Source organism: Protopterus annectens, chromosome 4.part0, assembly GCF_019279795.1.
Source record: "Protopterus annectens isolate FY-2018-M chromosome 4.part0, PAN1.0, whole genome shotgun sequence".
Taxonomy (NCBI): Eukaryota; Metazoa; Chordata; order Ceratodontiformes; family Protopteridae; genus Protopterus; species Protopterus annectens.
The window spans coordinates 5,243,733-5,266,504 of NC_056733.1; the positions used below are offsets into that span (position 1 = coordinate 5,243,733).

Here is a 22,772-nt window from a genome sequence, read left to right on the forward strand (position 1 = left end):
TCCAAGTACCAGATGGTCACTGTTCAGTCCATTCTACCTTTTCAGCAGAAGGATCATTGGATGATGTTCATCAATCTCTAGGATGCATACTATCACATCAAAATGAATGGACACTCACGGAAATTCCTGCATTTTCTGCTGTTGGGACAGTCATCAGTTCAGAACCCTGCCCTTTGGTCTCACCACAGAGCCCAGAGTGTTCACCAAATGCATGGCAGTAGTAGCAGCTCACCTAAGACTGCTTGGATTTGGAGTGTTTCCTTATCTAGACAACTGGCTTTTCACTGCCCCAACCAGGCATCTCCTTGAGAAGGGAAGGAACTGCTTACTTTAGTTATACTAGTCTTTAGGAATCCGTCAGTTATGCCAAGTCCTATATACAACCTGTTCAAGTCTTGGAGTTTAGTGGTGTCCAGGTGAGCTCCTGTAGTTAGTTGGTCTTTCTTCCATCAAACAGAGTACAAGTCCATAAGATCGCAGTTGAAACAGATTCATTCACACCCTTCTCCCATAGCAAAACTAGTTCTTCAGGGTTTAGGATCTATGGCAGTAGCTATTACCTTGGTCCCAATGGCTTGATTCCACATTTGTGCTCTTCAGTGGGCTCTAGCTCTTTGATGGTCAGTTTTTCTACAGCCTTTATCCTGTCCGATAGAACTTTCTTAGGTTTGCAAGAATTCCCTGCATTGGTGCCAGATTGTTTAATGAAATCTTGGAAAGTGAGAGGATGCCTGAGGAGTGGAGAAGTGTTTTGGTACTGATTTGTAAGAATAAGGGTGATGCGCAGAGCTGTAGTAACTACAGAGGGATAAACTTGATCAGTTACAGCATGAAGGTATGGTAAGGAGTAGTGGAAGCTAGGTTAAGAAGGGAGGTGATGATTAGTGAGTAGCAGTATGGTTTCATCGCAGGGAAGGAGCAGTACAGATGCGATGTTTGCTCTGAGAGTGTTGATGGAGAAGTACAGAGAAGGTCAGAAGGAGTTGCATTGTGTCTTTGTGGATATGAAGAAAGCTTATGACAGGGTGCCTAGAGAGGAGTTGTGGTATTGTATGAGGAAGTCTGGAGTGGCAGAGCAGTATGTAAGAGTGGTATAGGATATGTATGAGGGTAGTGTGACAGTGGTGTGCATTTAATGTAGAGGTGGGATTACATCAATGATCAGCTCTGAGCCCTTTCTTATTTGCATTGGTGATGAATAGGTTGACAGACTAGATTAGACAGGAGTCCCCATGGCCTATGATGTTTGCGGATGACGTGATCTGTGTGGTAAGAGAAGGGAACAAGTTGAGAAGACCCTGGAGTGGTGGAGATATGCTCTAGAGAGGAGAGGATTGAAGGTCAGCATGACTAAGACAGAATATGTGTGTGTGAATGAGAGGGAGGATAGAGGAATGGTGAGGGTGCAGGGAGTAGAGTTGTCGAAAGTGGATGATTTTAAATACCTGGGATCAACAGTTCAGAGTAATAGTGAGTGTGGAAGAGGTGAAGAAGAGGACAAGAAGGGGTGGAGAAGTGTGTTTCAGGAGTGATTTGTGACAGACTGGAACCAGTAAGAGTGAAAGGGAAAGGTATACAGGAGAGTAGTGAGACCAGCTATGTTATATGGGTTGGAGACTGTGGCATTGACCAAAAGGGATGAGTCAGAGCGGGATGTGGCAGAGTTAAAGATGTTAAGATCTGCATTGGTGTGACTAGGATGGACAGGATTAGGAATCAGTATATTAGAGGGTCAGCTCAGGTTGAACAGTTTGGAGATAAAGCCATAGAGGTGACATTGCATTGGTTTGAACATGTGCTGAGGAGGGATGCTGGGTATATTGGGAAAAGGATGCTAAGGATAGAGCTGCCAGGTAAGAGGAAAAGAGGAAGGGCTAAGATAAGGTTTATGGATGTGGTGAGAGAGGACATGCAGGTGGTTGGTGTGACACAGCAAGATGCAGAGAACAGGAAGAAATGGAAACAGATGATCCGCTGTGGTGATCCTTAATGGGAACAGCTGAAAGAAGGTGGTGCATACAGCCCAGCAAAGTTTGTCAGGGACGCCCCTTCGTGTTTCCTCTCCTGGTAGCCACGGTGACCATGGATGCCTTCCAGTTGGGGGGGGGGGTGCACTTTTTGAGACGGATGGTCCTAGGCACTTGGTACTCAGAGGAGACCAGTTTGCATATCAATGTTCTGGAGATGAGGAAGGTCCTCCTAGCACTGTGTAGGCCTTTCAGGATGCCTTGGGAACGATTGCTGTCTAGACAGACAACATGTTCGGTAGTTTGGCATATCAGCAAAAGAGGGGGGAGCAAATAATCATAGAGAAAAAGATGATAGAATGGGAAGACACCAATAATTTATTTGGACTGCTGGTTAGAGATTCCCTTCCCTATCAGGGATTGATATCAAAGTATAGGCAAAGAGAAAGAAATAAGGGGGGTTCTAAATGAAAGACTAGCACTGGTAGAGTTTTTAATAGAATCTAGAACAGAAGCTGCCATTAAAAAAGGAATAATTAGTCGAACATATAAAATATCGCATGATAACTATAAGAATCAATCAGACGAGGTTATAAAGGACTAGGAAGAGAGACTGGATAAGCAATTCACAAAAAAATGGGAGGGATGTATGTCTCTCTCCCAAATACCCAAATATGCAACAACATCTAGAAGATTTATGATTTTTGCCTGGAAATGTTTACATAGATATTTTTATACCCAAAGTAGACTCCAGAGAATTTTTCTACAGGCAGACAAAAATGTTGGGAGGTGTGAAGGGGAAGAAAGAGGTAATTGGGAACATATTTTCTGGGAGTGCGATGAGTTGGCAGACTTGGAAGGACTCCCTGCGGGATGGGGATGCACTGTTGAGATGCTGGGTGGGCAGATTGGTCTGACAAGGGGGAGATGATTTTTCTGAGCTACGATACAGAATCGGAATGCCTATTATGGTAAGGCCTTGCTGTGTCTGCTAAAAAAGCAGTTACTAAAAAATGGAAATCAAAATCTAAACCAATTATCCTGAAGTAGTGGATAATAGTAATAAAGATCAAACAACTGGAATTGAGATATTTAGAAAAAGGTAGGAGCAAACTACATAGGAAAAAAATGGGAACTGTGGGAACAATGCATACAAGGGAGGAATGAGATTTAAGAGGCGTCAGGACTTAAATGAGCTGTGTAATGTTTGAGAAAAATTGGGTAGATTGTAAGTGATGTATAATATTTGCAACTGGGAGTGTCCGTATGATTTGTGATGTAAAATGCTTGCAAATAATATTGTGTTGGTGTGATTTGTTTTCATTTATAAAAATGTATGATTGCCTGTGTTGTGCTGGTTTAATAAAGATGTAGGAAAAGGAATTCAATAATTTGTGTAATATTGCTTAGGTTATGTGATATATATGTGCGAGGTATAATGTTTCTTATGTTAAAATAGTTTGATTACTTTTATGTGATAATTCATTAATGGTATTTTTTTTTCAAATGGGGGGAGGGCACGATCCTATCCCCTTTGTTGAGAGGCAGTGAGACTGTCAGTGGGCGATCTCCTCCAACCACTTTCTTATAGCCATGCACATACTAGAGAAAAACCCAGTGTGCTAGCAGACAAAATTCATCAGGTCCATTCTGATGCCTCATGAGTGGTGTCTCAATCAGTCAGTGGTGGAGAGAATCTTCCATCGATGGGGATGTATGTATTCACCTCTCCCCTCAACAAGTGCAGCAGATTTTGTGCCCTGATCCCCCCCACCCAAGGAGTCACTGAGAGGCGCTCTAGTCCGCGTTTGGCCTTGGAGTCTCCATTATGCTTATTCCCTATTACCTCTAATACCCAAATTTCTTCAGAAAGTGCTTCAGCTGAAGAGCAAGGTTATCCTCCTTGTCCCCTTTTGGCATTGTCAAGTGTGGTTTCCCTTCCTGTGATCTCATCATCTACATCTGCCCTGGATTCAAGGCCCCAGTCCAGATCTAATTTCTCATTCCTTAGGGATGACACATCCAGACATTGCAGGCCTCAAGTTGACTGCATGGTTTCTCTAATTCCATTAATGGTTAGACAGCCCAGCCTTTCCTTCCCAGTCCTACAGATACCTGCTGTCATCCCAGAAGGAGTTTACTAGAAAAAATTACAAGAGTAAATGGAAAAGATTTTCTTATTGGGCCTGCCAGAGATGCTTGGATCCTTTTACTGCATCTATTCCTGATGTCTTAGATTTTCTTGCTTCATTTCTTCAAGAAGGGGCTAGGTTTTCCACGGTCTAAGTTCAGTTAGCAACCTTTTTGAATTATCATACTGGTGGTAATACTTCACCCCTAGCTTCTTCTAAACTGTGTAAAGCATTCCTTAAAGCTGCTTTTTTGCTAATACCGCCAAATTAAAGACCCTACTCCACCCTGGGATCTTACTGTGTTATTTTAAGGTTTTGACTCCCTCCTTTCAACCCTCTGGCCAAGTCTGATTTAAGCTTCTCTCCTAGAAAACCCTTTTTCTAGTGGCCATTACTTCAGCGAGTCAAATTTCTGAACTCAAAGCACTCTCCTCAAATTCCCCTTACTTTGTTTTCCACAAAGATCTTCACTTTGCATACTAATCCATCATTTCTGCCCAAAGAAGCCTCAGAGGAGAACATCAATTTTGTCATCAACTTACCTGTGTTCTTCTCTGATTTTTGTAAAAAGATGAGTATATGCTTCATCTTTTAGATGTGCTCAGACAGCTTCATTTTTATCCCCATTGGAGAAAACTTTTTAGAAACACTGATCAGCTCTTCGCCTCCTTTGCTCCCAATTGGTTGGGAAAGCCAGTTTCCAAAGTTACTTTAGCAAAGTAGTTAACAGATTGCATATAGTTTTACAGTCAGCAAGATCTGTCTTTGCCCAGACCTCCTAAAGCTCACTCCCCTAGATTCATAGCTAATTCATCTGCTTTCTGGTCCAGGGCTTCTGTTGATTGTGTGCTGCACACACTTGGTCCAGTACTAATACCTTTATTACTCATTACAAGTTGGATTTGATCTCCAGAGGCAGAGCTTCCTTTGGTTCTGCGGTACTGCAAAATATCCTTCCACAAGGACCACCGAAGGTTCTCATAGCTGGGATTGTTTTCCATACATTGAGGAATGAGTGAAATTGACATCATCATATATAAACATTATGTACTTGCCATAAATATGCATCTGTGTTGTCCGTTTTCATTCTTCCTCAACTTCCCTCCTCCTGACCGTTCACCTGGGAATAACCTGTTAGTGAAACTGGAGTCACTGTTCCTGTTTGAGCCCCTATCTGTCCTTTATCTTTTCTTTTTATTTGAGCTATAGCAAGCCCTTACGTTTATGGGGCAGCAAACTTGATCTGAGGTGTTAAAGGGTTCTGAAGCATTATGGGTAAAGGGAGTAGCTCGACGGTCTAAGTAAATGCAGCTGAGTCAGATCTGAGGACAGATTTGAGACCCATACATTGATGTGGATGGCACTCCAAAGAAGAAAAGGAAATGCACAATTTTTCAGCCAAGCTGGCCAGGTCCTTTCTGACTGACTGGCTGCAACACCGATTTCACAATTCATTATGGTGGATGACATGATCTGTTACAACATGCCAACAGTGAGAAACATAAAATGGCAAATGTGCAGATAGAAGAACCATGGCAGGCATCTTTGGACCTGACAGTTTAACTAGTACAGAGGTTACTGAGGCAAAGGTTTGTTTTGTGTCACTCATTGCTAAACAAAGCTTATTATTTGCAGCAGGAAGATGCATCTTGAAATTTATGAAGAAATGTGGAAAGGCTCAAGATGTTCTTTGGAAAATGACATGTGGAGCAACAAAGGCAGCCTGCACTGCATGGGATGTTCTGGAGCCTCACTACCATTGCCAGAAATAGCCATTTTGTGTGTATATGAGCCAAAGCGCAGGCATGGGCTATGACAGACATTTGTTGAATCTTGTCAGTTACCTAAATGAAAAGGCAGACAAAAATGCAATGCATTTCCTTTGTTTGCCAGAACTGGTGTCAGGAACTGGGCAGGCATTGTTTAATGCTTTAATGTCCCCTCTGACGATTTTTGACATTCCCGTTTTCTGGACTTTTCTACAGACAATGCTGCCTCGGTGATCGAAAGGCACGATTCTGTGCTATCGCCTTTAAAAGAGGTGAAGCCCACTATTATTAAGTTTGACAGATCCATGCAGTAAGGCTGGTGTAAAAGCACAACAATCACCTTTTGAAGAACTTGTTTTAGATGTGTACTGTTATTTCAGTTCCAGTGCACAAAGTCAACAAAGACTGCAAGAATTTGCTTTGTTCACAGACACTGACCCCCTCAGGGTTATTATGCACACACCTACTAGATCACTGAGTCTTGGCAAGTCATTAGCAGAGCCCTGGACATGGGGTAATCTCTAATTCATATTTTTATCTGCCGAGCCACGGTCGGCTAAAAACTTAATTTCCAGCCACCTGTAGAGTTATGAATTGCATATGATTTTCATGTTTTGAGTACGCACTCTAGCCTTTACTTAAGTTCAGCATTTAACTTCAGAGCCGAGAAAGTCAGCTATTGACAGTGCATACCACTGTTCATAAACTCCTGCACCAGTATGCTGGCAAACTCCTGAGACCTGCAGCTGCCATCCGAATTTTTCAAACACAATGATGTTTCCATGTTGACTGACAGTACCTCTGTTCTTCCAAACAGTGATTTGCGTATTGACTATGAGGTCAAGCAGTAGTACATGAATAGCCATGAAGAGGATATTGCAAGTTGCAGCTTGTCGTGCTTCAGTACTGCAGAAAATGCTTAGCAAGTTTCCCTTGCAAGACCATTTAATGAAAGACGCATTTCTTATTAATCCTGCCAAAAACTGAGCGTATCTTCAAGACTTGTTAGGTATGTTAGTTTACATCTGGGTGCCTCTGGAAATGATCCTGAGGCTGAACAATTAATTGAGAAGTTTAGTTAGTGTCAGATTAAGAAACACAAAACCTGACCAGTCCAGTAGATAGGCCCCACTCCTGTGTGTCCAAGTACTGGGCACACCTTCTGAAAGACCCTTATAGTGATGGGAAGCTCGCACTTTTCAAGCAGTTGATATTACTTTGCTTGCCACATTCAAATGCAGAAGCTGAAAGAGCTTTTAGCATGGTAAGAAAACTAAAGACTGAATTGCATCAGTCTCTGTGCAAAAACATTGACCTCTTTATTAGCAGTTAAAATGAATGAAGAACTTGGACGGCTGTGATGTTAAGCTGCCAAAACATTTCTTAGATGCTGCTAAGAAGGTGACAGCAGTATACATGAAGTGCATCTAAAGTATGCTGCTTGGTCATGCACCTAGTGTATGAGTGGAATCAATTGTGTGAAATGTGAAACATGTCTGTTTAGAAAATGTAGTAAATGAAGGAAGTGGTATTAATGAGAATGTGATTTTTAGCTTTGATTTTGTATACATGGACTATTCATTATTTATGACGCGGTTATAGTGGTTTTGAGGAGTATAAAATAAGTCTGGATTTTAATCAAATGTGTCTTATTGAATTTTACAAATGTACAGTATTCACTAACTTAATATTTGTGGCAAAAATTCCACTTCAACTAGACCTAGTGGAAAAGGTGTGATTGGTTTTTCATCTCGTCATCGCATATGGGTTCCGGATCCAATCCATCGGATCCGACTCTGATGTTACTAAGCTCATGATAACCAAATAAGCTCTTGGATACCTCCCTCTACTCACAGTGCATTTCCTCCTGTTACCTCAGATCTCGTTTGCCACTTCGTGAAGACGTGGGCCTTCCATTGAGCTGTTGGATTATCAGGTTATTTTTATAAGCTTTTGTTCTATTTGCGTAACTTTTCTCGTTCTTGTATTTAAAACATTTTCTGTCTCCCATTGTCTTTAAAGTCCATTTTTCTACAGTAGCTAACTTTTTATTAGGTTACTTCCTTCTCTCCTTTCTGTCTAAAAAACATACTTTATTTATCCTTCTCCTTTCTGCTATTGTGGTACCGCGTGGTGATTGCTGTTGTTATCCATATTGTTTGTGATACCCACGGCAGATAAGATAAGCCTGCAGATTTTAAAAAAAATGCACAAAGTGTAGACGTAAAATACCTTTCAACGATTTGCTCTCCTTGTGTGTCTACTGTTTAGGGCCTCTGACCTTACTGGAGGATTGTGCCATATGCCATTCTTTTAACCATAGAGCATTGGTCAGAAAAAAAAAAAAAACATTGTAAGGGGGATGCTTCCCTCAGCTTTGGAAGAGACAATTTCTGGAAATTGACCTAAATCCTTGACTCCCAAATCTAAATCGGCTTATTCCAGCCCTGTTACTTCCCTGTCTTCGAAAAGCAGTGACAAGGAAAAGAGACCTTCCTCAGCTGCATCACATTCATCAGAGTTGAAAGTCTGTTAAACCCATGTCTCAATTAAAGCCTTTGGCACCAACCACTACCAAGCTGGTTTCAGTATCTTTGGCTGTGGCTCTTTCTGGTAAGGGTAGATCGGATCCATTGGTATTGGATCCTAACAAAAGTCCCTTCAAATTTATTATAGCACTTCCGAGGACAAGGTACTCTCCTGCCATAGACCCCTTTCCTTCTAGATTACCATCTCCCTTCTTGTCTAGGCCTAAATCCTTATCTGCGTCCTCTTCCCGTTCAGCCAGGAGCCTTACTGAGTTCAACAAGAAACGTTTGGTAAAGAACATCCTGTGGGAGAGAGGCATTACTAAGTCCCCCTTGGCCTCTATCCACACTGTTCCAAGGCTGTCCAAGTCTGCTACTTCCCACTTACTCCTCCTCCTACTTCAGAGCAGGTATCTGAGCCCTTGGATCTGATACACCCGTTGTCTTTCAAGTCTGATCCGAAGATGTCACTTTCATTGCATCAGGCCTTTGCTCTGAGCTCATCAGCCTTTACGGAGCCTTGAGAGCTCCCGGAGCCGTAATGAACTTCAAGTGCACTTGTCTCCCAGTCTGTCGGAGCAGTCAGTGTCTCTCTTTGCTTCTGCGCAGGTCAGCTTTGCTCCGACTTCTACTCAGGGTGAGCTGTCTTCTGGGCTGGAGGAGGCTTCGACCCACAAGTTGGCTTGTCAGAGCCTGAGTCATCCTCCACTCAGGAACAGTCAGCATTTGGGGCTTTGGAGAGGGTTATAGCTGCCACAGCATCTAAAAGGTCATCTGTCCCATCGGATCCTCAGTCCTGTCTGCATTCCCTGTGCACCTCTTCCAACCAGGAAGGTCCACTGGCACAGCAGGACCTTAGGCGCCAGGATACCCAGTGGGCTTACCCCTCTCTCTCCTGATTCCTCCCCTGAGTAACCCACTGAAGAGATCCCGCGGAAGAGACTTTGCAAGAGGAAAGATTTGGACTCCACAGAGGAGTCTGCCACTGAAGACACTTGACCTCGATATGGGAGAAGGATCCCCACAGTCACCTCATGAGGATGTTTCTTTTGGGGCGATTCTAGAAATGCTGAAACAGAGAAGTGGCTGGCACTCTAGTAATCCTTCACCTTAGGAGTCTATGTACCTGATGGCCTTTGATTCTCACTTGTCTTTCTCCTGGGTGACTGTGCCCCCCAATGAGCTCATAGGTCTGAACTCTCATCAGGCGTGGAAGATGCTGGATTCCATTGAGCCTGTTCCATGGAGATCGAACAAAATAATTATTGCCCCATCCGATAAGGCCTTTTGGACAAAAGGGGTTGCAGTAGATGCCATGGTAGTGGTGGCAGCTACCAGAAAGGAATTTTCAGAGGAGGGTTCCACTATCCATCCCCTAGTAAATATTCCAGGATGATGGATAGTTGCAGGAAGCGAGTTTTCTCTTCAACGACTTTTGCCCTATGCTCTCTGAACTATCTTTCCCATTTCACAAGGTTGTAAAGTGATCTGATCAAGGAGTTATCAGATACCCTTGAAGGAGCAGTAGCTGAGGGGGGCACAGGAAAAGATAGCTTCCTGGCTAGCGACCCTAAAATTCTTCCATGAGGCTCATTGCACATGCAGCCAAATGAGTAATTTGGGATGTGGGTTCCAGCATCTCTATGAGGAGGCATGCCTGGATGCGCCTGTGTGATTTTACGGAGCCTTTTAAGTCTTCGTTTGTCAATGACCCATTTGACAGCTCTTACCTTTATGGCCCCAAAGTCAAAGATATGCTGTCCAGGTGTAAAAAGGAAGGTAAGACTCTGTCTGCCATGGGCATCGGGGGTCTACTATCCCTGCACTGAAGAGCCTGGCAAAATATAACTTTCAGTTTGTGGGTGCAGAGGATAATATCCAGAGGTTATGAAATTCCCTTCACTCAATCCCCCCCCCCCCCATGTTTCACCCAGTCAAAGATATCAGGCAGTTATTCAAATTCAAAAACTGCTAGAAAAAAGGGTTATCTAAGAGGTCCCCAGAGAGGATTTGGAACTTACTCCAGGTTCTTTTTGTTCCCAAAGAAGACAAGGGACTGGAGACCGATTCTGGATCTCAGCAGATTAAGCAAGTCAGTTTGACGCAGCAAGTTCCATATGGTTAAGATTCAGTCCATACTTCCTTTCCTGGAAAAGGAGGATTGGATGTGCTCAGTAGATCTTCAGGATGAGTACTTTCATATAAAAATGGACAGTAGCTGCAGATGATATCTATGCTTCCGGTTGGGAGCCAGTCATTACCAGTTCAGAACGCTGCCCTTTGGTCTCACTCCCACCCCCCAAGTATTCACCAAATGCATGGCAGTGGTTGCGGGTCTGTTATATCTTTGAATGGTTAAAAAAGCGAACGATGAATAATCGACCCCATGTAAGTGAAAGCTTACAATCTCGAAAGCTCAGAACAGCGATTTTTTTTTTCCAAGGGAAAAAAATCGCTGTTCCAAAAAAAAAAAAAAAAATTGAAATACATGGGGGGGCTTCACCCCCCCCCCCCACTACTTAAATATACCAACTCCGAGATCGCACTACAGTACCAAAAACAGTACAAAGTAACAGAAGCCGGCAAGCAAATTCTTTCCCTGAGAAAGAATTCGCTTAAAAGCCTCTTCACTATTTTGCCTTTTTGTTTTTTTTAAGTACGACCAAGACGCATTTGGTAGAGTGCGTCTTCGGTCATCTAATAGGAACCTGTGGTTGTGGTTCATCTGAGACAATGAGGATTCTGTGTGTTTCCTTGTTTAAACTGGCTCATATCCTCCCCGACCAGGCATCTACTGATAAATGCAAGAGAGACTGTTCTTCAGATCTGCACAAAATTAGGGATAAAGATAAATTACCAAAAATTACACCTGGAACCTTTACAAACACTAGATATCATTGGGGCGGTATTGGATACTACTCAGATGATCACAAAACTTCCTCCCTCTAGAGTGTTGACAATCAGGCATCAAACACAATGCACAGGCTAATTTGAAACAGGAATGTAGCTACTTGTCATATTCTACAAGCCTTAGAATCATTGGCAGTGGCAATAGTGTTCATTCCATTAGCCAGGTTTCACATGAGGATACTACAGGGGCTTCTAGCTGCCCACTGGTCAGTTATCCATCATTTAGTGTCTCACCAGATTCTCATAACAAACACATGCAAAAGGAATCTCACATGGTGGATTTAGTCAGAAAATTTGACACAAGGTCGGCCCTTTGTTCCCCCTCAACCACAGGCCATGGTAACCACGGATGCTACCCAGATTTGGGGGGGGGGGGCATTATCTGGGAAAGGTGGTCTAAGGAACCTGGTCTGCAAATGAGGCAACTTTGCACATCAGTGTCCTAGAGATGAGGGCAGTGCGTCTAGTGTTCTAAGCATTTCAGAATGCTGTTCCTCTGGGGACAGTGGCGATTCAGTCAGACAATATGTCGGTGGTCTGGTACATAAACAGGGAGGAAGCAGTTCATACCCTCTCATCAAGAAGCCCTCAGAGTGTGGCAATGGGGGGATCTCATCCAACCGCTTTCTTGTAGCAGTGCACATTTTGTGAAAGTCTAATGTGATAGCGGACAAGTTCAGCAGATCTATTCTCATGCCTCACGAGTGGTCCCTCAGAAGGTAGCAGAGAACATTTTCCACAGATGGGGGCCAGCCTTGCTGTGATCTTTTTGCTTCTCCCCTAAACAGCAAATGCAGCAGCTACTTTGCCCTGATCCCCCTTCCCCATCGGGGGGATCCCTGAGGGATGGTCTCCTACACGATTGGCCTCCTGGTGTACTATACGCCTTTCTCCTAATTCCCTTGATCTCCAAATTCATTCAGAAAGCAAGCAGGTTGAAGAGAACAGTAATACTCATTGCTCCATATTAGTGTCAACAAATATGGTTTCTCTTCCTCTGGCCTCTTCTACAAAAGGAACACTGGATCCTGGAACCCATTCCAGACCTGCTCTCACACTCTACAGGAATGACTTATCCCAATCTTTACAACCCATGCTGTCCTCACCAGTCCGACATATTTTGATGTCATCTCATAAATCATCCACTCAAAAACTTTATAGGAGTAAATGGAAGAGGTTCATAACATGGGAGCAATAACACAATCTAGATCCCCTTCCAACTCCTGTTACTCTGTCTTAGAATTCCTAGCCCAGATTTTTAATAAAGGAGCAGCTGCCTCTACGATTAAAGTACAATTAGCAGGTATTTCAAACTTTCATATTGGGGAGGATAACTTGTCTCTCATTTTCCACAAACTTTGCAAAGCCTTCTTGAAAGAGACCCTGTTGTTAAGACCACCTCACAAGGACCTGTCCGCTCCATGGGACCTCAGTTTAGTACTACGTTTTATTGTTCAACCCCCCCCCCCTTTTGAACTGACAACGACTTGTGATATTAAGTTTATTTCTTGGAAAACTATTTTTCTGGTGGCTATTACATCTGCAAGAAGGATATCAGATATTCAAGGTCTATCTTCTCAATCTCTGTACTTGATATCCCATAAAGAAAGAGTCTGTCTGCATACCAGCCCCTTCTTTCTCACCAAAGTTGTCTCACAAACCAATATTAATCAGGCCATACATTTGCCTATTTTTTTTCCCAACTTCAGCAACAAGGATGAATACGTTCTGCATTTGTTGGATGTGCATATACAGTTACGATTCTGTCTGCATTGAACTTAGAGTTTTGGAAAGTAAATCAATTGTTCATTGCCTTTGCAGGCCCTAGGAAGGGTCTACCACTCTCCAAAGTTACCTTATCAAGATGGATTTCTGATTGCATTTCTTTTATTTACACATCAAAATGTATGAATCCTTCCAAACATATTTGAGCTCGTTCAACTAGGGCTATGGCCATAGCCACTGATTTTCAGACTAATGCCTCCATGGGCAAGATTTGTGCAGTGGCCACATGGTGCAATCATCATATCTTTCTCTCTCACTATAACATGGATTAGGTCTCCTGGGGAAGGACCTCCTTTGGCTAGATGGTAGTGAGGAACATCCTTCCATGAGTCCACCCAGGATATAGGAAGCTGGGGACTCTGTCTCATGTGAGGATGAGATGAAAAATTGACAGTTTCAGATAAAGAAGTTATGTATTCACCATAATGTTCCATCTATGTTTTCAATTTTTCATCTCTCCTGACATCCCCTCCCTCCAGCCCCCATCCTTTGTTTTTTCCTGGTTGATCAGTAAGAAAATCTTTTGCAAGATAATTTCTAGTACTCCAGAAGTGGTGGTCTCAACAATTGTTCACAATTAAATTCTCTTTCTGTATTTCTTCTAGTAATGATTATTGCAAACAAGATCTGAGGTAACCGGGAGAGATGCATCGTGGGTAAGGGGGAGGTATCCAGGAATTATTTGGTTGCCACAAGCTTAGTAACAGCCGAGTCAAATAGAATGGATCGGATCCAGAACCCATATGTGAGAAGAGATGGATAATTGACAATACAGATGAAACATTATGGTCAGTACATAACTTTTTTCATGCTGCAAAAATAAGGTGTTCCACATTTGGCTGTTTGTCACTCATTGCTTAGAGTCTGTGCTCCACATTGGCTTCTTAAGAAGTTGAGACCCATGTTGCAGCTTCAAACTGCTGGAATCATTATTTATTTTTTATTTATTTCTTTTGTCATTTAAGTAGAATTAGTAAACCACAAAAGCAACAGAGCCTCAGAGATGAATTTTTGTTGGTAACTTCAGTCTAGTAGCATTAAATTTACAGTTTTTATCTTGAAAGGCGAGGGGGTTGTGCTCAGCACTCCTCACGTTTCCTGTTCTGATAGGAAGTGCTGCTTGTACCACTTTGAGATACGGAATATGACTTGAGAAGGGACCATTCTTCAAAGAAATGCTGGGGGGGGGGGGGTGGACTTCCAGTGTAGTCTGTCTTTCTAGAGCTTATTGCTTTGCATTACCTTAAGTGCAGTAATCAGCTCAAAAATGCAATAATCTGTGAACTAATATGTTGTATACAAATGGTGGTTCAGATTGTAATATTCTGCCTGGTTTTCCATTAAAAAATGAAAATTTATAGCCTTTCAGAGGACAGTGATGACTAGTTAAGTGTGTATGTTATATAGTAGATTTTCAGGAATGAAGTATTTTGTGCTGTACAGCATGTTTAGAATTTGCACCTCTTTGGTTAAAGTCATTAGCTTATGTTAGCAATCGCATATATGTATTTATGCTCACACCAACCATCCTCACACAGAATAGCTTTTTGCTGACGTTTACATAATATATTATTTATTGCTTTTGTTTTACTGTACAGCAAATAGAAGAATTTACTGATGTTAACGAAGGAGAAAAGGAAGTAATGAAATTGTGGAACCTGCATGTTATGAAGCATGGGTATGTATGACTTTGAAAAAAAAAAAGTTACCACACACACACACTTCTTCTCTGCTTTGGTCTGCTATCCTTTTTTCAAGCATACCATTCTGCTTGCTCCCAAGCTGTCTCCCCTAGGGTTCAAATGGTGGTTCCCTGTGTGCAAGTTGTCATTTTGCTGTTAGAAGTGTTTTGTCTGGTTTCTTCCTACAGATTTCACCATATTGGGTTGCATATCTAAACTACCTCTTCAGACAAGCCAGGTGGTTAACCTGGGGCTACAATGCTTCAGGTCTGAGTTATCAGTTCTTCAGGGAGAATGTGCTTAGCCTTCTTCGTGTACAGCTTTATGCATGGATAACATCCAGCCACCATGTCTTTCCTGAATATTTTCTTCCAGCTCCATGGCACAGCAAACTGAAGCCTTGAGTTTAACCAAACAGCTTGCCTTCATTTGTAGACTTAGCTGCAGGAAAATTGAATCTGAGAAAGTAGGAGTGAGTCGCTGTCACAAACTTGCTCTTTTTTCGTGGAGGTAAGGCATCCTGGGTCCAGTACTGACCGAGGAAGCTGGATTTAATGATATGGATGGCACAAACTGACCGTGCAGTGACAGTGTTTAGCTGGATTTGGCAGGAGGGGAATCATGCATTCAGTTGTAGTTTGGCATTGTGAGAAATTTTGTCAAGCTGCCATGAAGTGATTAGAGATATAAGCTCTAGCAAAAGTCTTTATGGCTTCCACAATAGCATTGTCCCCTGATGGTGAGAAAAGAGTGCTCAGATTATTAGCAAGCGCAGGAGATAAGAAATAATTGCTATATTCTGCAGCCTAATTTGGTGGCATAAATGTGATTTGATGCACTGAAAATGAATACTGCAGCATGCTTTTTGTTTTTTCAGTTGTATGTGTACCTCTTGCTTTCTGCTTGACCTTGACTGCTGCATTCAGCTTGAATTCTATACTTTTAAATCTTTTGATGCTTTAGTTCAGTACCAGAAAACACATATGCAGAAATGTCCATCTTAGAATCTAGAAGTACTTGTGCTGATTGAAAAAGAAGTATTTTTAACCATTAATATGTCTTGCTGGGTCTTTGATGTTTCTTCTGCAGTAACATCACCATTACTATGTCTTTTTAATCACTTGTCCTCATTTGTCATGTTAACGTTAATTCATGTAAAAGGTGTTAATTTGGTTCCCATCAGAACCCAAATCAAGCTAGCAGGTTATCTAGATTGATTTTATGTTATTATCTAGATTGATTTTATGTTATAAAGATTTTGAAATGGAGTTGATCAGTCTCCAGATTTTAGTTGATTGCATGGGATATAATAGTTTCACTACAAGTGCAATCAAGCAGAGGTAGTAGTAATGATCATATTTTAACTGGTAATAATGCAGGGGTGCCTATTTCATCAAAACTTCACATCATCAAATAGCATTTTATCGAACATGTCATTCGTCAAACTAATCTGATGTCATCTTAATTTGGTCATTAATGTGTAGGTTTCGGTTCCGACCCTTGGAACTGATTCGACTGCTTCACAAGCTTGAGATTCAAAGCTCAAGCTCCTCCTCCCTTCCAGTAATATCCCCTTCCCCCCAGAATGTCTCAGATCTCATTTGCAGCTCGTCATACAAGCAACTAGGTTGCCTGTGCTTTTGAGCTACTCTGTTTTCATTGCATGTTCCGCTGTGTTTTTTTCTTTTTTCCCTTAAGTTTTTTTCTTCCATCCTTTTCTTCTTAGCTCCTAGTTGTACTCTGATTTATGTCTGCCATAGTCCTTCTCGCTCTTTTCTTCCCTTCCTTTGTCTTTAAAAAAAAAGTTTCTTCTTTAGTGGTGATCGAGTCTAAATTAAACTGGGGTGACAAGCCCCTAGGATTTAAGAAGTGCACTTCCTGTGAGCATAATATCCCCTTGTCTGATGCCACATGAAGTGTGTTTGTTGTTTAAGGCCTCCTCATTTGAACAGCAGTTCTGAGGTCTCCACTCCGGGAGACCACCCCTAAATGGACGTCCAAACCTGCCTCCATTTCTCCCTCCATCAGGTCTTCTTGGAGCCTTATGGATAAGAATGTTGGTAGGTTGATGAGGCAATTTCTCAAAGTCTAGATTCAGATGGAGATGTTGCCTGCTCCATACCCCACTGGAACTGTGAGATAGTACCTGTTCCTCCCTGTGGCTCCTCCTCGGGTTCGACGTGTGGTTTCAAAGTCATCTGTTCCACTGGTCCCGGGAACCTGGGTGTCTGTGCTGATAATCAACACATGTTTGCCTCCAACTGCTTCCCCAACGTATTCAGTGCCAATTCTGTGCCAAGTGTGTCTTGGAGCTGTAGCCTTGATGTCAGTTATGGGGGGATGACTTTGACTCCAAAGTTCTCAGAGTTGTTGCTTCCCCTTGTGCATCGGCATTCAGCAGCTTGGCTCCGGCTTCCCCTTTGGAGCGGGAGGTTCGGAGCCCTTGAGGGTTGCCTGCTCCAGTGGCTTTGGCCCTGGGGGGGGGGGACTGCTGTCTGGCATCTGGAGTCGTCCTGCCTCTGAAGTGGTGGAGAGGGTCCTCTCTCACTCTGGGAAGACCCTCTGTTCTCCCCCTGCTGAACCTCCCCTCATCTCCACTGAATCTGTCTACAAGGCCTATCGCCTACCACATGGACAGCTGGCCCCAGGAAGCCTCCAAACGGTCTCATCTGTGGAACCACACATCTTCTGACACCTCCCCGGAGCATCCCACCAAGGAGGTTCCCAGGAAGAGGCTGTGCAAGACAAGGCATGTCATTTCCCTGGAAGAATCTGTCACCACCGATACTGATTTCAAGGAAGGGGAGGGGCCCCCCGAGATCTCCACTGGATGATGTCTCCTTTGGATTCTCAAAATCCTCCCTCAAAGTGGTGGATGGTCCTCCCAAAGCCCCTCGTTGGAGCAGTCAGTTCTATTGGAGGCTTTTGGGTCCAGCCAATCTACATCCTGGGTGTCTACCCCGGCAGACGCAGACTCATTGAGCTGGTGTCTTCTAGGGCATGGAGGGAACCAGACATGGTAAAGGCCATTCCCAAGCACGCTGACAAAAATTTGACTGCTGCCCAGGGCAAACCTTTCTAGAAAAAGGGTATTCCGGTTGATGCCATGGTTATTGCGGCAACCACCAAAAAGGAACTGGCCCAACAGAGCTCCTCTGTCTATCCCCTTAACAGGGAGTCTAGGACTTTGGACAGATTTGGTAAGAGTGTACTCCTCTGCCACTATCTTCTTGAGGTTGCTAAACTACGTTTCCCATTTTACGAGACTACAGAAGGATTTGGTCAAGGAAAATTCTAGCTCGTCCCTGGGGTCCATGTCTGCAGAGTAGCAGAAGGTCTTCTCCTTAGGAATGGCCACCTTCCAGTTCCTGTCTAATGCGTCCATGAGAATGATATCCCATGCAGCAGAGTGTACCTCAAGGGTGGCCGGTTGCAGAGCCTTTCAAAACATCCTTCATCAGTGTGCCTTTTGACAGATCAACCTTGTTTTGGCCCATTGTTCGACACATTGTTTGGCAGTGAGAAAGATGGGAAGACCCTGTCTGCCGTCAGGATCTGTTTTTCTACCCCGCAAAGGTCCTTCTCCAGGAACCTGTGTGGGAGTAAAAAGATGTGGTTCAAGAAATCTCAGGGTCCTTTCCAGGATTCTTGGGGAGATTTTTTTCCCCCAGAGGCAGAGGGGAAAATGAGCAAAATGGTAGACGCCACCTACATGGGCGACGCGGTCTGCAGAACCAAGGGTGTCAAGAGTCTTTCTCAGACCCTTTCAGTGCTCTTGAACGGTTGCTCAACTGCCTTCCTCTGGAGGCAATCGGGGGGGGGCAATTTTCCTTGCACCCCGAAGCCTGGAAAGCCATCACAAAAAGATCACTGGGTGCTAAGGAACGTTTCCAAAGGATGCTTCATTACTTTTTTAGTGAAGCCAAGACAAAAATCTGTTCTCCCCGATGTACTACCTAATCAGAGGGGAGGAGGCAGCCTTGGAAATTGCAAAATTGCTGCAAAAAAGTCTCATCCAGGAGGTCCCTCCCGATCAGGTCAGATCAGGTGTTTACTTGAGGTTCTTTTTGGTTCCCAAAATGACAGGGGACCCAAGGCACATTCTGGGCCTGACATCCCTGAACAAATTGGTAAGGAACACGAAGTTCAGAATGGTTATGGTTCAGTCCATTCTACCTCTGCTGAGACCTGAACGATTAGATGTGCTCAGTAGACCTAAAGGATGTGTACTACCACATTAAGATGGACAGGTGCTCCAGAAGGTTTCTTCATTTCAGGCTGGGAGCCAGTCATTTTCAATTCAGCTCATTCTTGTTTGGTCTCACCACAGCCCCCAGATTGTTCACCAAATGCTTGGTGATTGAACTCATCTCAGGCTGCAGGGACTCCAGGTATCTCCCTATCTGGATGACTGACTCTTGACCGCTCCAACGAGGCATTGCATTATTCAGGCCAGGGATTATCTCGTATGTCTGGCCCCTCACCTCAGCATAACTCTCAATTTAGAGAAATCTCAGTTGGAACTAGTCCAAGTGATAAAATTCATAGGGGCACAATTCAACACCACAGTTTCCCGAGCCTTTTTGACAGTGGATTGAGTGTCAAGCCTGCATCTTCATGACAGACAAATTCTAGCCATACCAACCCCCAGCAAGCTTGGTCCTCAAGGTTCTTGGCTCGATGGCAGCAACAAAACCTCTTTTGCCCACAGCATACCGTCACATGAGAATCTTGCAATGGATGATTATGGTGGCTTCACTCTGTGGGCGTTTCTTAAGGGCAACCCTTCATCCTTCCTGCCCCAAACACCATGGTGACCACAGATGACTCCCAGATAGAGTAGGGGTTCATTATCTCGGTCGGATGGTTCAAGGCACATGGATGTCCCTGGAGACCAATTTGCATGTTGGAGTCCTAGAGATGAGAGCTTTCTGGAGGCCACAGTGGTGCAGCGGTTAGTGTTGTCGCCTCACAGCAAGAGGTTTTCCAGTTCAATTCTCGGCTGGAGGGCCTTCTGTGCGGAGTCTGCATGTCCTCCCTGTGGTCGAACGAGTTTTAAAGACATCCAGGTAGGTGCATGTGTGTATGGGTGTGCCTTCTGTGAAGGTTGGGCACCCGGCTGACAACTCGACACAGTAAAAACACCACTGCCAGTTAATCTCCGGAGTGGTGATCCGCTGTGGCGACCCCTAACTGGAAAAAGCTGAAAGACATTGCTAGAGGTGAGAGCATTCTCCTTCGTCACAGCTTTTAACCTCTAGGGACTATTGCAACACAGATGGATAACATGTCAGAAGTCTGGTACATCAACAAACAGGTAGGAACCAGGTCTTATCCCCTGTGTCAAGAAGGTGAGTGTGTGGTAATGGGTGGTTTCTACCATCTGCTTTCTAGTGGCAACGTACATTCTGGTTGAGTCTAACATTCTGGCAGACAGGCTCAGCTGGGTCCTACTGATGCCTCATGAGTGGTCTCTCAACCAGTCCACAGCAAACGTGATCTTTCAGAAATGGGGTCAGCCCTCCTGTGACCTCTTTGCCTCCCCTCTCAACAGCAAGTGCAGCAAGTTCTTTGCCTTAATCCCTCCTCAGGGACGGTCCTCAAGGGATGCTCTAGTCCATGCTTGGCCTCCCTGTCTAATTTGTGTTTCCCCCCTCCCTGTAATTTCCATGTTTTTGCAGAAGGCATCCAGGTTGAAGAGGAAAATCATCCTCATTGCCCCCTTTTAGCCTTGACAATTCTGGTTCACCCATCTTTGGTCTCATCTGATCTGCCCTCCAGTGACTCCGGATCCAGATCTTTTACATCACCCCTTGTGGCACCCTCACCCAGACCTTCAAGGCCTGAAGCTAACTGCATGGTTTCTCCAATTCCAATGATGGCCAGACATACCAGGCTGTCTTCCCCTGTCTAGAAGATATTGATTTCTGCCCACAAACCTTCCATCAGATAAGTGGAAAAAGTTTTCCTTATGGGCCCAACAGAAACAGATAGACCTCTTTACAGCCTCCATCCCTACAGTGTTGGATTTCTTGGCTGCCCTTTTTAACGATGGGGAGGCTAGTTTTTCCATGGTCAAGGTTCAGCTGGCTGCTATTTCCTATTTTTTTAGGGGAGGACTCTTCTGCATTGGCTTCATCAAAACTTTGCAAAGCTTTCCTTTGGGGTACCTTTTACGTCACCCTCCCATTAAAGATTGTACTCCCCCTTTGAATTTGACTGTCATGTTGCAGGTCCTGATTCACTGTCCTTTCAAACTGGCAGACACAGCAGACTTGAAGTTTCTTGGAAGACTCTCCTTATGATGGCCATTACTTCAGCAGGTAGAATCTCAGATTTGCAAGCTCTTTCCTCCAAGTTCCTGTATCTATTTTTTCACAAAGACAGGGTAACCTTATGCACCAATCCATCCTTCTTGCCTAAAGTGGCTACGGGAGCCAATATCAGTCATTCCATTAACCTTCCTGTTTTCTTTCCAAATGTCCAGAATAAAGGGGAGTACACTCTTCAATTTATTTGATGTGCATAGACAATTACGTTTTTACTTGGACAGAACTAAAAATTTCAGAAAATCCTTGCAGTTGTTCATATCGTTTTCTGACACCAAATGAGGTAAAGCAACCACAAAGACGACTTTGGCTAGATGGTTAAAAGACTCTCTTCTTTATTTGTGTAAGAACATCCCTGTTCCTGGTCAGATTAAGGCCCAGTCTACAAAGTCTGTGGCAACCTCTCGTGCCTTTTGGTCAAGAGTCTCTATTAAAGACATCTGTGCAAGCGGCTACATGGTCTAATCCTCATAATTCATTACTCGTTATAAATTGAAAATCATTTCCAGAAGTAGGTTTCTTTCGACTCTGCTGTACTCCTGAATATCCTTCCATGAGGGCCACCTAGGAACTCTGTCCCACAGGTTAATGACCAAATGAAGATGACAACATCAGATAAAGAGGTTATGTTCTTGCCATAACGTTCAAGCTGTCTTGTCTATCTTCAGTCGTCATTAACCCCCCCTCCTTCCCCCAGTCCTGTGTTTCAAGTGACCTGACAGATGTATCCATGGAACTATTGTTCCTGTTTGAGCTCCTGCTGATCTTTTGTGTCTTTACCTTTGATGCTTTATTTGTAGCTGACTTGGTATATGTACTTGTACCACACTCGATCTGAGGCATTTTGGAAAAAGGGGGTATAATAGAAAGGGAAGAGGAGCTCAAGCTTTGAATTTCAAGCTTGTGAAGCCGCTGAGTGTGTTCTGAGGGTCGGAACCGAAACCCACAGGTTAATGATGAATGAAGATAGACAGCACAGAAGTAACATTATGGTAAGAACATAACTTTTTCTTATTGAGGCTGTATTATGGTAGGGATCAGGACATTTGCTCTCTCCCCACTGTGTTGCGATTTAGGATTTGGTATGTATAATTAACGGGGGAGGGGGTTCGATGAAATGCAATTTGATATGTGTTCGATGACCATGTTTGCTTATGGATCTATACTTCAATTATTCTGAGTTATATCAAGGAAGAGATATCAAGTTTCACCATGCTTTCCTTATACCTTACAGTATAGTTACTAAGGCTATAAAGATGTTTTATTAAACAGTTGGAGAATATTTATGGGACATAAAGAAATTTTGTAGAAAATTACCACTGAACCACTTTACATTGGCAAGAAGGGTGAAAATGTAAAGCAATATGTTAGAAGTGAATGCTCTAATTGAGATGGGTCGTTTCTCTACTGAAAGGAGTAATGGAACTTTCCTTTGTAATTAGTCTACAGCAGCATTCAAATTTTGTCACATTCTAGTTACAGTTTTGGCAGTAAACAGATTTTCATGCATCAGCAGTAACGTAGTTTATTGTGCTGACTGTATAAACAGAGCTCACATATCAGTGGATTTTTATACCATTAAGGTAAAAAAATATATGAAAATGCATTGTTCAAACATTCATCAACATGTAGGAATTAAAAAATTCCTGTTTTTTGTATTGGTAGTTTAA

General features: G+C 43.3%; 1 protein-coding gene across 1 annotated transcript in view; it reads left to right on the forward strand.

The window, feature by feature from the left end:
• SUZ12 (SUZ12 polycomb repressive complex 2 subunit) overlaps positions 1-22,772 on the forward strand; it is a 2,970,550-nt gene that overhangs the window by 2,929,870 nt on the left and 17,908 nt on the right. Inside the window, exon 15 of the mRNA XM_044068039.1 lies at positions 14,690-14,769. Within this exon, the coding sequence (XP_043923974.1) occupies positions 14,690-14,769 (80 nt within the window). The remainder of the gene's footprint in view (positions 1-14,689; positions 14,770-22,772) is intronic.